The sequence below is a fragment of the Gavialis gangeticus genome, unplaced genomic scaffold (genome assembly GCF_001723915.1).
Source record: "Gavialis gangeticus isolate Ggan-Ray unplaced genomic scaffold, GavGan_comp1, whole genome shotgun sequence".
Classification (NCBI taxonomy): Eukaryota; Metazoa; Chordata; order Crocodylia; family Gavialidae; genus Gavialis; species Gavialis gangeticus.
Genome location: NW_017729014.1, coordinates 16405375 through 16420499, shown reverse-complemented (window position 1 = coordinate 16420499; position 15125 = coordinate 16405375). Strand labels below are relative to the sequence as shown.

Sequence of the window (15125 nt, the reverse complement as noted above, 5' to 3'; positions counted from 1 at the left end):
TCCTTTGACGAAAATAAAGCTGAACTTGTTGCAAATTTGGCCTCTTCTAATACTTTCCCTCTTCCTGCACTGGCAGCTCTCTCCTCAGCCTGCCTTTGTGGGAGAGAGCACTGTTATTTCCACTTTACAGATGGGAAAACTGAGGCAGGGAGAGGTGATGTGACTTAACCCAGGCTAAGCCCTGACTCCTGGGCATCCCTGATGTTAAAAATAAAGGCCAGAAAAGCATTTATTTTCCTGCTAGAGCTGATAGCTCTTCGGAGACAAAGTGTATGTCCCAATCCTGGCAGAGCAGATCCAGGCTGATGAGCGACGAATGTTTTCTGCTTTGCCCCCGCTGACTGTTTCTCCTTGCTTGTCCTCCCCACAGGCATCACGTCCATTATGTTATTCCATATGACGGAGACCAGTCGGTGGTGGACTCCTCGGAGAATTACTTTGTCACTGATAATGTAACCAAACAGGAGATTGATCTGATGCTGGGACTTTTGCTGGGCTTTTGTATAAGCTGGTTTCTGGTGTGGATGGACGGGGTTCTCCATTACGCCGTGCGAGCCTGGAGAACCAGCCGACGGTATGGTAAGTGCCTTCCCGGCGCCGCAACCCCCACCCCCCCCCAGCAATGCTGGAGCCCTCTTGCTCATCCAGGGGTGTTTTAATTGTTGACTGGGGTTGTAGGATGTGTGTTGGTTTAAAGACCCTTTCCAGAGAGTGTGTGTTGCTTTGCTGGATTCTCAATCTCTCTGCTGGTGTACCTGTAAATGGTTACCTGAAAGTCCCCCTTTTTCAAGGAGGGGCATTTGCAGCAAACCAGAATTAACATGCAACCAGGGGTGTTTGCTGGAAAATGAAATGTATATGACAGTCGTGGAAAACCATAGCGTTTGCCTGTGTCCACGTGTGAGCTGAAGGTCTGACCGACGGGCAACATTCGGGTCAGTCTTTTAATGCTTATATTCGTAACAAGGTAGACCCTTGCAGTGGGAAGGTGCTCTTGGTACGTACCTATAAATCAAAGGCTGTGAGATCAGATGGAAATAGGCACGCACACGAACACACCCCAGTGATCTCACTAGGTCCCTTCCAGCCCTAAACGTGTGCGATTCTGCGAATCGGCAAGGCTGTGCGGACTTTGGGATCTGTCGTGGTGGGCTGCGTGGACGTTTGCCGTGTTGGTTGTCTGCACGGTTGCACATGTAACCTGGGGAGTGCTTCCTGGCAGTGGGATGAATGAGGTGGGACAGGGTAAGATGGGACACCACATCTAGGAGAGAGTGTCCGTCATAGCAACTCAGGGCTCCACATACCGCGTCCAGCCCCCGGCCCAGCTAGTCCATTGGCCTTCCCCTGACAGCAAGCCCCTGTTGTTTCTCTGCCCTCACAACCCATGCTCTCCCACCACAGTCTTTCCCTGCTGTCGTGACTAGGAGGGAAAATAAGAGAGAGAAAACTGATTGGAAGTAACAGGTGACTCGAAATCCCATTGTATAATCAGCGTCTCTGCAAATTACACTCTCTCTGCAACCTGGTTTATAACGTTTATTCAGTTACAACTTGGGTTAAAAAAGAGAGAGAGTTATTTGGAAACCTATTAAAAAACCCCCTCTAATTATTCAGGCTCATTCCCTCTTTCCAAAAACTTCCATCAAAAGTGCATTCATTTCTCATTAGTCTTTCCATATCCCCAGCAGCCTGCTGGAGTGGTCCGTTTCTGAACGAGGACTCTCTTGAGGGTGGTTGGTCCTCTGCTTTGGAAGAGGCAGCAAATGTTTGGTGGTGGCTGTGGTGGGGAGGGGGAGTCCTCGGAGGTCTAAACTATACAGCCAGGCTGCCTGCCTCCCGCCCTTGCACGGCAGGCTGGCATGTCGGGAGTCGCGGTGGAAACAGGCCTGGGCTGGGGCAGGAGCAGAGAAAGAGAGCGAGCGATAGCAGGGGTGTCGCAGCCCTGGGGCGCTGAGCGAGTCCCTTGGTGACACATCTGGCTGAGGCATGGAAAGCAAGTGCGCTCACTCCCTAACCAAAGGCCCCTAGAAACCGCCTGCACAGGCAGTGTCAAGCAACCCAAAGGCAAGAACAGACTGGTTCTAGCTGTTCTTTTTTTTTTTGTCCCTGTTTTTTCTTCCTGTGTCTAAATGTTTTGCAACCTTTAAAGGGGCTTGGGTAGTCGCCAGGGCGGTGATTTACATCGTCTGTTCCTGCCAGGCCAAAGATGGAAATGTGCGGAGCAGTAAAGTCCCTTCCCTTCTAGCAGGACATCCCTGGAGGCTGTGCTGTGGAGCTGGGGGAGCTCCCGCTGGGGGCCTGTGTCCTGGGCCGGTCTAGCGGGTGAACAGGGGCTTACCCCTCAAGTCTGCAGAGAGGGTGGCTGTGCTGGGTCTGGGGAGGGCAGGCCACGCAACACCAAGGCAGCCCATCTCCTGGGGAGAGGTGTGAGTGCCCCCACCTGGCAGCTGATGCATTGTGCCTGAGTGCTGTTGGTGGGTTGTGTGAGCTCGTGCAAGGCACCGAATGCGTGCATTTGGTGTGCATTCGAATGCGTGCATTTTTGGAAAATGTGCCTGCGTGTACCCCCGGGCTGGGAGGGGCCTGAAAGTACTCTCAAGCCGAGGGAATTTTGGGATGTTGGGCTGTGCTCAGGGTCCAAAGGGTCGTTGATGTCTGTCAAAGCAGGTCCCTTTAAAATCCTGGGACAGAAGAGCAGCTCCCATCACAGGCCCCCGGAGGCACGCTGCTCCGAGCTTGTATTCATTTTGTGCCCCCTGGGGAAAATACCCCTTCAGCCTCTGCTACGGGATGCTCCGTCAGGCCAGGATGTCTCCCTGAACACGACACAGCAGCCGGGGAAGCTTCTCCTTTGGTCGTCCTAGGGCCCTTGCCGGGGACATGGGAGTGCTGCTAACCCCTGCTCCTCAGCCAGAGGAGCAAAGCCCAGGCTGTGGGCACTGTGAAGGTGCCGCCCGGTTTATCTTGCCTTGGAGTGGCACAGCCCATGCCAGCTCCCCCAAACAACCAGACCAGAGGGTTTTCTTCAGCTCTGAGGGCTCCGGCTTTCCAGCCTTTCTGCACAACCTGGAAAATTCCTGTTTGCCTGCAAAGAGGCAGCAGGTTCCCAGTGCTCACTAGACTCCAGGAGCTGGGGCTTTAAGGGAAACCTCCTGGGGGTCACACCTGGTGACTCTCAGGTGGGGACGGGGACTCGCATGGGAGACTTGGAGCCACCTGTTGTTTCTCTGGGCTGGGCCTTGCAGGTCAGCCCGAGGAGCACCGTGCTGTGGCTAGTCTGGCCACTGCGTCTCAGAAGGGGGAGGCAATTGGACCATGCCATGCTGCTCCCAGGTGGACGGTTGGATCGCCTCTCCCCTGCACCCTCTGCTTTTCTTGGGGCTGGTGGCGACAGCAAGGGAGGAGACTACTGCAAAGCTGCAGGGGTCTGCTTTGCACCTGGGTGGATGCAGGCTGAACCCCTGGCCCTGTGGCACCCACTCTGCAAGTGTCAATAGAGAGCAACTCCCAGGGGCGGGGGGTTGAACATGAGTGGGGAGGAGATGTCTCCGGTAGCTTTTACGGCCTCCTCGCGGTCCCTTGGCTGTGCTGAGTTGCACAGCTTTTGCTGTCCAGGCTCGGACCCCTGCCTCTCCCAGAGGAGAAGCCCTTCTTGGCGCTGGGCAGGGTGGAGCCCAGTGCAATGCCCCCCAAGTCCACAACCCTTCAGTCTAAGTCTCGATGGATCGAACCTGTCTGGAGCAGGCAGAAGGGTGACCTCCTATCCCAGTCACGCTGGCTGGAGGTAATTTGCTCAGGTGATGCCCAGAGTCCTGTAGCTGGCAGGAAGGGCCTGTTTTACCATGTAGCTCAACGGTGCTCTGACCTCCCCAGCCTCAACATACTGCGGAGATGCACAAAAAGCAGAGGGAGTGGTAATTAGCCCCAGGGACCCATGAAATCTGCTCCCAGAGCAGATGGATGTGCAGCGTGGAGAAGCGGTGTTCCCAGGGCCGATACTTTCCGTGGAGGCGCACGGGGAAGCAGATGGAGGGGCGGGAAGCAGCAGGGGCAGGGGAGCCTCCTGAGGCCTGATGCGCCCCCACCCGCACGGGTCTCTCGATTCATGAGCCTCCTATCGGTGCCCTCCCATCCGCGGCTCCCAGCACACATCGCACACGAGGCAGGATCACGTCACATGGGGAAGAAAGGAGGCAGATAGTGTTAAGTCCCTTTGACAGAACAAGGTATGAAACAACTCCGCTTCCACCCCGGGCCCTGTCTTGCTAACTCGGGAGAGAAATCTGAAGCTACTCCAGTGGAAGGACTCCAGATTCATACCCACGTCGCTGGGCTCAGGGCAGGACCCACTTCCTACCTGGTGGCAGACCTGGCCTGTCTGCCTCGCACCCAGAGCGGGGCACACCAGGGGATTCTTCTTCTGTAAAATAGTACTTTCGAAGCAAACCGAAGGCTTTTCATTTGCATCCCAAAAAAAGAAGTGGGGTAAGAAGAAAAAAAACGAGAGGGTTTCAACATCCAGAATGAGACGTTTTCAGGTTCTCTTTAATGAAAGTTCAGAAAATGGGACTTTCTCCTGCTGTTTAGTCCAAACTTCCTCTTTTCGTCAATGCTTTGAAGCAAAATGGATGGACAAGCTGTAGGGATGGTGGGGGACATGCAGGAGACCCAGGCCCTCGGTAGGATGCTTGGGCTCTCTCTCCAGGGTAAATCCCAGAGCAGCGCACCTGTGGGTGTGGACATCGCATCTCTCTCCCCATGCTTTCAGCCTCCTGTAATTCTCCTCAAGGCGTTGGGGAGGCAGCTGGTCTTTCAGGGCAGGACGGGCGCACAGGCTGCTTTTCATTGCTGGCATCTGGATTGAGAAGCCAGCACAGGGACTCTGCCTGGGGGTAAAGAGGTGGCTTTGGTGCAGAGGGCTATAAATCACTGTAGGACTTAGGCCCTGTCGCCGACGGCCTAGGTGCTGGAGGGAAACGACCATACGGCGTTGAACTCAGGGCAGAATAAAGTGTCTGTAGGTGACGGGGGCTGGAAATGGAAGTAGCCCAGTGGCTGTGCTGTGTGCGGACTTGTAGCCTCTTAATGAACCCTCTTGTGACCAGCCCAGGGAGTAATTCTCACTGGGGCTGTGTTTCCCAGGTGGCAAAAGGGAGGAACAGAGAGAGACTTACAGGATGAATGCCTAAGAGCCTGAATCCAGCACCCTGTGGGGGCGCTGTACGGGTTTGGGGATAGGAGGCTGCCAGCAAGCTGGCTGGGGACCTGCCTACAGCTGTGCGTATAGTGAGCGCTGGATGGGACTTAAGTCTTGGCCCAGGTTATGGCTGGAGAGCAGCACCTCCATTTCCTTGGGGTCCACGGCCCCAGCCCTCTGCGGGCAGCAGGTGTCTATGCCCTTTCATTTGAAGAACTTGCCAGGGTTGCCCCCTTTCTCTTAACACAGCTGGTGGGGATTGCAGTCCTCACCATGCATGTCTAGCAATCTAGCCATTAGATAACCTACCCAGAATATGCACAGCCTGGGGTCGTCTGTCTCGGGGACCTTCACATCTGCATCTCTCAACTCCGTGGCAAGGCCCCGAACCTCCGGGTGACAGGCTGGGCCCCCCTGCTCTGCTAATGCTGCTGGGCACAAGAAAGTGGACAACTTACGGGGACAGGATTAGAGAGCAGGAGCCTGACTCTAACTTGCTGGTTTGGGAGGTGGGAGGCCTTTATTTACTTGTAGTTGGTCGGTCAGTCCCACTGGCAGGGGAAATGTGCCAGGGTAGGCACAAACCCAACACTGTCCAGAAAAAACATACCTCTTTATATGTATAACCATCCCGGCATAAGCTAACAGGGATGCCCACAGCTAGCCTCCCCCTTGCCTATCAGTGAAAGCGTCTTGACGTTCACCTTGCTGGGGTCATCTGATCCTGGTGGTCTTTCCTGCCCAGGTGCAGGGGGCTGGACCCAGTGATCTGTAAGGTCCCTTCCAGCCCTGAACAGCTATGAGACTATTTCTGTTTCCAGTCCACCTGCTATGGCCCTTGTCCCTCTGTCTGACTTTCACATCATACAGAAGGCTGCACCTTGTGAAATGAGACTATTTACAGTCAGGGCTTAACCACGCAAGACTGTGCTCCCTCCCAGGGTTTTCACCACATTCGTGTTGCAGTTGCAGTCAAGCGGCTCTTCAGGGGCTTCCTGACCACCAGCAATGGCCCCTACTCCCAGAACTGCTTTGGGGGCTGGTTTGAAGAAGGTTTTCCTCAAGGTTTGAGAAGAACCAGAAGATTTTCTGGTTTAAGGCCAATGGTTGTTTAAAATTTTAATCGCCACTTACAGTCCCCCAGTTTGGGCAGTCTCCTGAGAGGGGGGACTTTGAATTAGCTTGCATGGAAGACCCTCACCACTTGCAAGACTCTCTGTCATGCAGGCATTAGGCCAGGCCAGGTCTGGGTTGTTACTTCTGCTCGGAAGGATGCAAAGGGGGTTCAACACATTGGAGGCCAAGGCACCAGCCCCAGGCCTGCCATGGGCCAGTCCAACATCGTGGGGATGGGAACCTGGGTCTCTTCTTCTCCCCATTGAACTGGCTCACGCAGTTCCTTTGGTGGGGATCCTGCCCGAATCTGTCAGCGCGGAGATAGCGTCTGACAACCGGAGCCTAGCAAATGTAGTGCCTGCATTCAGAAAAGGGAGGAAGGGGGACCCAGGCGGTTAGAGGCCTGTCAGCTTGACTTCAGTAAGGTCTTACACCCAGGTTGGAAAGAAAGGATTTGGACCTAAACAGAAACAGGACAATATGCAACATGGTTGAAGCCAAGGAAAGTTGTCACGCAATTTAGCATCCTTCTGTGACAAGAAGCAGGCTACTTAGATGAGGGCAAGGCAGACATCGAAGAAGCCGTCCTAGGGCTACCTCCAAATTGGGTTGCTGCTGACCGTCGGTGGAGGCCGGAGGCTGGTGTCTGGGTCTTGTCTCACTTCCTGGGTCATGGCTTTGGCCCGCAGGTGGGACATACACCCAATGCAGCTCTGAGTGGTCACTCGCTGTCCTGCCAATGCTGGGGCTCGGAGTGGTTCTCCAGCCCATTGGTCAAGGGCCCCCAGACGGGACTGGCAAGGGCTGCTTCAAAGCAAGAGGCTGTAGCTGACAGCCCAAAGAGAGGTGGGCAACACCACTGCCTCCTGCCTCGGGGCCAAGCTCTGGCCACAGAGAGGGGAAGCCGTTGCCTGTTGCTCTCCAGCACAAACCAGGTGGAGAAGGGGAAGTTTGGTCCTTCATCTGCACTGTCCACTGGGCAGACCAACCACTGGGATGTGATGAGGCAGCTCCAAGGGGCCATTTGCCTTGTCCTTTGAAACCTCCCCCTGCAAGGGCAGGGGTGAGAGCTGCATGCCCCCACTGAAAGGAAAGCCGGCCTTGCCAGCCCAGCCCAGGCCAGCAGGTAGTCTGTGGGCCTGCCATGGGTGCAACCCTGGGCTTGAGCCTGTCCTCACTGTTCCCCTTCCAAGCTGCAGCCCGTTGTCGTCTTTGGCAGCAGAACTGGGACCCTGAGCTGGGCCCTGGCGCGACTCATCCGATTGAGAGGAGCAGGGCAGCAGCGGAGGTGCTTGGTGGGCCTGTGGCTTGGCTGTTTGTCTCGGCAGTCAGAGTCGGGTCCAGGTCCCTGCCTGGATGTGCGATGTGTTGCCTGGCTTGCTGCCTCTGCAGTGGGGTCCGCCTCACTCCTGCGCTTGCTTTTCACATGGCCACCCCGGGGCTCCGGCCTCTGCGCTCCTGCATCACTTCTCCCTCTTTGCCAAGGCCTCTTTAATATTCAGCACAAACCACAGGCAGCTGCCAGCCAGGGACCTCGTGAGCCAACAGCCTTCAACTCAGGCCTGCATAAGCCCTCTGAGGAGGCTTAAAACCATCCCCACACCTCTGCTAGGGAGTCTACCTGGGTCCAGATGCCTGGAGGCATCTGGGCCCCGCTGCAAACTGAGCCCCCGCATGAAAGGGAGACAAGATTCCCAAAAGGCCAGTCATTAGCCCAGGTGAATGTCTCATGGGCACACGCTCCCCGACGGGCTGGACTCCTCCGCTCTGCTCAAGGCGACGTCTGCTTCTCCGAGGGGATGTAGGGGCCCTGGTTGCAGTGCTAGGATTGCAAATGAAGGGCCCCTTGCTCCCAGGAGTAAACTCCCTCCCCTGATTTCTGCAGGCCCTGGATTTGTCCCAGCGGGCACGTAGCTGGCCCGCAATCTCCGCCCGCGCCGAGCAACCCGTGACGCCTCTGTTAGCCGCTAAACCCTGCTCTTTCCTTTTCTTTCCAGACAATTCTTGGTCTTGGATTCCGAAATTTTGTAACTTGAAGGAGTTCAGGAAACGTCACCACAGGCAGTACGAGGAGGCCACCGGCAACATGGTGCACATCAAACAGAAGCTGTATCATAACGGGCACCCGAGCCCCAGACACCTCTGAGAACCGCCCTGCCCTCCAGAGACTGCGGAGAGGTCCTTGAACTTTGCTCTTCTCGGAGGAGCACACCCGCATGTTCGCTCCTCCGTGGAAGCCGGTGGAGGATGCCATTTGATTTGTTCATGCGGTGTGTCGTTGCGGCAGATGGAGAATGCACAACTAAGCCAGTTCTGGATCCCAGGCAGCCAAGACTTTGCACTGTGTTCATCGTTTTATTGTCGGACTTCTGTATATATGTAAAAAAAAAAAAAAAAATGGGGGGTGGGGGGAAAGAGATTTGCATTATACTTCCAGAGCCCATCCCCAGTGTTGGAAGTTGTTCTGCATACTCAATGTACCTTTTTTGGGAACCGGTTGTGCTAGGGATCGGAGGCGACCGCTAACAGAAGACGTAGTTTCGCAGCGGAGAGGTAATGCTCCCTTCCACGTTCTGGCTCTGTATTGTTTCCTTGGCTATGACTCTTCCCATTGCAGGGTGGCACTGGCGCTCGCTGTCGCGGTCCGAAGGTGCGGTGCGTCCCTGTTTCTTTGCCTGTTATTTTTTTTTCAAGAGGGGGCGAGAGCTCGAGCGAGACAGAGAGGAGACTGAAATTCGTGGATGTAAAGAGGGCGGAGAAAACCAGGCCCCCAGTCTGGCCCCATTGCATTGCCAACGTGAAATGATCCAGCCTGCCGTGGGGAGGCGGGACAGATCGTACCCATTCTGACAGAGGGGAAGTTTGAGGCACAGAGTAATTTGCCTGAGATCACGCGGGGGCAAAGCAGGGCTCAGCACCTGGAGGCTCCAGTGGGATCGGCACTGGAGAGCCGCTGTGGGAGGAGGTGAAGACAGAGCAGACGCTAACCCCCAGAGCCAAACAGCCCGAGGGGCTGTAAGAGCTGGAAACAGCTGATGGCACCTTTCACGTGGGAGACATGGCACGTGCCGTGCCTCGGGCCTGGCTCTTAGGTGCGGCAACGGTTTATGAGAATACAGCCTTAACCTCCTGCCTGAGACAAGGGACCTCCTAGCATCTCCTCTCCGAGGGCATGTATCCTGCAGGGAGCCTGGTCTGAGCATCGGGGACCAGTCTGAGACAACCGGACTAGATTTCAGCAGGGCTGTTTTGCCACGAGCGGCCCTTGCCCAGCAGGAGGAGGGGGTAGAGTTTGGCCCTGGGGGTGTATGGTGAGCCCTGCCCCTTTTGCCATTTCTCCTCCGTTCCCAAATGCTTATACAGTGGGTCTGTGCCCGGCAGCCTGGTACTTCCTGTGGCTCTGGGCGGAAAGAACCAGGAAGCCCCAAAACCCAGGAAACCGCTCTCGTCCCTTTGTGGCTTATTTTGAATCGACCTCCTCTGCCTGGGAATCAACCTAAAATCAAAAGCAACAAGCCAGCCTTGTCCTTGCCATGGTGTGCCCCCTCCCTTCTCACTCACCCCCCAGCCCCGGTTTATGGTAGCTGAGGTCTGTGCTGGTGTCCGGCTGCTGGGACGTTGGCTGTTTGGGCGCCCGATGGTCGTGCTACCCCTGTAGGTGCCTGGCTGTGTTAGACGGAGGGGTTTTCAGCTTCTCCTTGTGCATTAGTTCCTGCGGCTGGCGCAAATCAGCAGCGACTCAGTGGAGCTCTGCAGATTTACACTAGCCGAGGCTCCAGTTGGCTGAGTTCAGCGGAGCCAGGACAGCTTGCAGCCCCGGTGGGATCTGATGCGTCTGTTCAAACAGCTTTAAATCCCCCGTCTTTTCGGCGCCTCCTCCAGCAAAGCGAGCGAGCGAGAGAGTGGTGATGCCTGGGCCAGGCCGAATGCACAGCGCGGTTCTGCCTTGCTCTGTAAATCACTGCTAGTGGGTGCATCATTAAATACGAACCTGACAAAGGACAAGAACGAGGCCTTGGCTGGTGGTGACTGAGTCTGAGCCCTGCGAGGCGTTCAGGGAGAAGAGGTTGTCTTGCAAGGTGTGTGCTCCCCTGGTCCCCGGCGCCGTTACAGCTGTGGGGGTCAGGCTCAGGGCCTTTCTCCTAGTCTTGGTGCTTTCAAATATCCAGAGCGATGGGAGTAATGTGCAAATCCGCCAGAGCCCCTGGGATGTGGCACATCAGATCCAACATGCATGGCGGTCTCTGGAAGCAGCCCCATTGCTTGTAATGCACCTTGGATCGGGGCCTGGGGCAGTTGTCACCCCTATGCAATGAGGGCTGCGCATCACTTGCACCCTTGGGATGTGTCTGAACAGGGGCGCAACAGGAAAAGATGGGGGGAGTTCTGCTGGGGCCCACCCCCATCTCCTGCTGCTTTTACAATGGTAGGGGGTGGACATCCGTGGAGCTGCTTCCAGTCTACCCCAGGTATGTCCTCTGATTGAATGGTTAAACCCCAAGAGGGCTGGGGTGATTTTTTTCTCCCCAAAAGAGGAATTTCTGCAGCACTGAGCATTAGGGCTGTGTAAAGCTTCAGATCATGATTTGGATTCGGAGATAATTTGGGATTCAAAGGCCGAATCTACGAATCGGAATTGAATCGATTTGGAGCTTCCGAATCGATTCAGAAAAGATTTGGAGATTCGGGCGTAGGTATAATGGTGAGCATGTTATAGAGATCACCCCAAGAAGGGACGGGGAGTGGGACCCCCCGGAGCCGGCGTGGATCCGGGAGATCCTGCTCCCGCCCCATTACCTGAGCGGCCAGTCTGCAGCAAGGCTCCCCCTGGCCTGACACAGCCCGAGCACGCGGCGTCTTGTCCTTTTGTCCCATGGAGGTCGCTGCTGTCACGGGTGGCTTGGCCACGCGTGATGTCCATTGCCCCCGCCCCGTGCACGTGCGTGTGGTGCTTCTGGCTGGAGGTGGGGGTGCGCGCCCTTGTTGAATCCTCTGGCCTGGCTGTTGCAGTCTCGCCTCTGCTCCGTCTTCAAGCACAAAGGAAACCCCAAGCAGGTGGATGGGGAGGAGGGCTCTGGCAGGGGGAGTAAGCAGGGATGGGGAGTCCGGTGGGGAAGGGGAGCGGGCCGTGCCGCGGGGTGGCAGGTTTGCCGGCCGGGCCTGCTGAGGAAGCCTTCTGTGGTCTTACACAGTTGGAGACTTTTCCGCAGCCTCAGGTGGGGCTACTTTTAGAGCCAAGACGGAGCTTGGAAACCGGCTCTGCGCGATCTTGGGGGCTGGAGCGAGGCGTTTCAGAGCGTGGCTCCCAGTGGCCTTGCCTTAAAGGTGGGCCTGGCCCGGGTGGGCACCCCCAGGAGGGGGAATCCCATCAAACCAGCCAGGCACCCCTTGCCCCGTTCGAACATGTCTTCCCAGCTCTGCTAAAAAGCCCCCTGCCCCGGGTCAGAATCCATCCTGCCCAACCAGCTCCTTTACGTCCCCGTCTGACATCGCTGTCCCCGCTGACATCACATTTGGTTTCTGATGACCTCACGGGTCAGAAGAAATGGCAGTGAATGGGCCAAATTCATGCCAGGTGGAGCTGTGCCAGGCAGGGGGTTTGACAGCCTAATCCCTTCTTGGCTGGGAGCTGTTCCTGCTGGTCCAGCCAGGGTCTCATGTTACCTCCGACGGCTGCTGGGGTTGTCTCCAGTGAATCGGAGAAGGCAGGGTCAGAAAGGGATGGTGCTCTCGCCCCCCACATCCACCGCGCCACGCTCTGTCCTGTGCAGCACTGCGTCTCCAGGAGCGCTGGCCATGGGGACCCACTGGGACAGGAAGCAAGTGTCTTCTCCTGCAGTAGCACATGAGATTGGGGCCCAGTGTTTGAGGTGTTTTGCGAGTCCTTGGGCATTCGGCACCTAAGTACCTTTGTGAAGAAAGGCCCCACATTCAATAGGCAAGAAGGGGCAGAGCACTAGAGAGAGGGGATGCAACGTGCCCTGGGGCAGAGCTGAGGACCCATGTCTCAGCCTCATGCTCCAGCTGCTAGTTATCCCTGCTTTGGGTCACTCAGGTGGGTGCTGGGTTCACAGCGGCTGTGCCAAAGGTGCAGGTGATGGGTGTGTTGCGGAGCAGCCATGGCAAATCCTTGAGTGTGGCTGGGTATTATGCAAACATGGGATATTGGGGCTAGCAACAGCAACACTGATTTGCCCAGTGCTTACCGTGATGGTGGTCCAGCTATGCGAGACCCTCGCCCCCACCCCATCACTGCTAAGCCCAGCACAGCTGCCCTGGCCTTAGCAGTGCTGAGGAAGGCGGCTTAATTACTCTGACAAACATCCAGGCATCGTTTCTCTTGGGAAGGATTTTTTTACCGTATTTTATCACATACAATACACCCCAGAATGAGACGCACACCTTGTTTTAGAAAGGCAGAATGAAGGAAAAGCTCTTTCCTTGGAGAAAGGAAGTGGGTAGCAGCAGCAAGGGACCCGCGCCTGCAGGTTGTGGATCTGGGTGTAGCCTCTACTTTTGCCTTTGCCCGTGCCAAAGCTTAATCAGCAGACACGGTTGTTACCATATTTCCCTGTGAATCATATGCACTCAAATTGCCAGCAGCTGGTGGTTTTTTGGAGAAAAAGTTCATGTTGTATGCAGGAAAATCCAGTGTTTCCCTGGAAAGGGTGATGCTCGTTGCAGATCATGCAAGGACTCACTCTTTCCTACCACATTCAGACCTTTGGGGGCTCGGCTCCAGGAGGAAATAGCTCAGTGGAGCTTGTCCACAATAGCTCTCCTGCATTAGCTCATGCTGGGATGGGAGATGCACTCGTTCTGTACTAAGAAAAACCGGGATTAGCATCAGTTTTCCAGCACTGGAGAAACCACCATTGCAAAGGGGATGCTGGTCACGTGCAAGTGTTCCCTCCGAGCTGGGGGCTCTGACCTGCTCCCCTTTAGAAAGGGAAAGCTCCTCACCTGTGCACAGCCCGAAAGAATGAGCTGTAGCTTAGCAGCTCCCATAGCGCTGAAGGGAGTTAGTTAGACAGGGCTCACGGCAAGTTAAACCAGCAAAACCCCCTTGTACAGCTGCAGACAAGTGGTACCAGCAGAGCTGCAGCTATCCTAGCACTGCTACCAGCAGAGGGAAGGTGGTGCTGCTTTTCTATGGACATAGCAAACGCAAACTTCACTGAAGGCCAAGGAGATTTAGGCTCCTAAGTCACTTTGGCTTTGGAAAATATAGCACATGAAGCCCAGGGTCTGGCAAAGCCCAGCTCAGTGAGTCCACGAGCCAGGGCCTGGCTGCACTACTGGAAAATGCCAGGACTGCAATGCATGCGGGGCTGAGGCGCCATTTCGGTAGTGTCCACCTGCACGGAGGAAAGGGCGGCGGTGCAAGGGTGGGCAGGTGGTGCCATGAATCCCCAGCTTCTCGCACGCTGCTGACCCTTTGCAGTCATGTTCCAGCTGTGTCTGTTGCCATCTGTGTGTGTGCGTGCGCGTGCGTGTGTTTATCTCTGCGTGTCGGCGTGTGCACCCACTGCTCTCGCAGGCCCATTCTCAACACGTTCCGGGCCACGTTGCATTTGGCACAAGACGGCTGATGCAGTCCCCGGAGTCGAGCTGAGCACAGGGGTGTGGGTGCAGCAGAGAGCAGTCTTCACCCCAACAGGCCTCAATTCTGCAAGGTGGGGGCTGCTTTCCCTTCCTGATTACTAAGGGGAGGGGGGTGGCAGGGCGCTCCCTCTCTCCAGCATGAAAAGGTGCTTCCAATGCACTCGATGGGGCTCCTCCAACTGCTCTTGGAAGAACCATTTCTCCACAGCCCGGAGCCCTGTGCTCCCAGGTTTATGCACTCAAAACTGATTTTTGCACACATGCAATAGGAAGTAGGCACAGCATACCCTGGTATAAACCGAAAGAGAGGGGGAGAGAGATGCAGCTCCTAGACTCGTCTCTCTCATGATTTGAAAAGCAATAACAGCTAATTTTTTTTTTTTTAATACCCTTGCAAATGAGACTGTCATCTGCATTTTGTAGTCTCCTGGAAGACGGGCTTGGCGCTGTGCTGGTACAGCACAAGGAGGAAGGGTGAACGAGTGGAGCAGCTCCGCCTGAAAGCTGCACTGAGTTTAGGTTTGAGGGGGGGAGAAAAAAACAAAGCACACTGTGACTTCATTTGGGTCAGCGAGTGAATGCGTTTCAGCCAGACCAGCCCTTGCGATCCCATGTTTGTATCTTCAGTGATTGATTTAGCCGCCTGAAACTGAGCCCGTTCTTTGCTGTTTGTCAGTAAAATAGGTTTTTTTTTTGCACGTTTTGCATCTGACTTGTCTTTCCCACCTTGCGTAGCGATGGGGCCTGGTGGGGCCACACAACTCATGGGTAGCGGGAGATACTGGCTAAGTGGACCTGAGCCGTGGTCAGTGTCCCCGTTTGGGGCTCGCCCGTGCTCCACAGGAACATAAGACGTGCCATTGAGTGGGTCAGACCTTGGATCCGTCTTGCCCAGTGTCCCATGGAAGCAGAGCGGCTGCTGAAAGGACGAGTGAACTGGGCCTGACCGGGGTTTGCCCCACGACTACTCTCCCACTTGCAGCCTCCAGCAGTTAAGGTCCAGGGAGTTCTGATTCAGAGGCCGTGCTCCTTGCTCCCATGCTCAGTAGCGACTGATGCCCCTTTTCCGCCAAGAACGTGTCCAATCCCTTTGTGACCAGCCAAACTATCAGCTTTCACCGTGTCTGGTGGCAACGAGCCCCACGCTTTGTGAAAAAGAAGTTCCTTGTGTTAGTCTGTCTTTTATGACCCCCCCCCCCCCCCT

General features: G+C 55.7%; 1 protein-coding gene across 2 annotated transcripts in view; it reads left to right on the top strand.

The window, feature by feature from the left end:
• The window catches only part of TMEM240 (transmembrane protein 240), a 34497-nt gene that overhangs the window by 15777 nt on the left and 3595 nt on the right, over nucleotides 1-15125 (top strand). The window contains exons 3-4 of one of the 2 annotated variants that reach the window (XR_002096385.1): nucleotides 371-579; nucleotides 8314-10218. Coding sequence is in view for 1 of the 2 variants with exons in the window: in XM_019511855.1 (XP_019367400.1) it covers nucleotides 371-579; nucleotides 8314-8462 (358 nt within the window). In the remaining variant the exon portion in view is untranslated. Of the gene's footprint in view, nucleotides 1-370; nucleotides 580-8313; nucleotides 10325-15125 lie in introns of those variants that run through there. The other variant, XM_019511855.1, reaches the window with a different exon arrangement.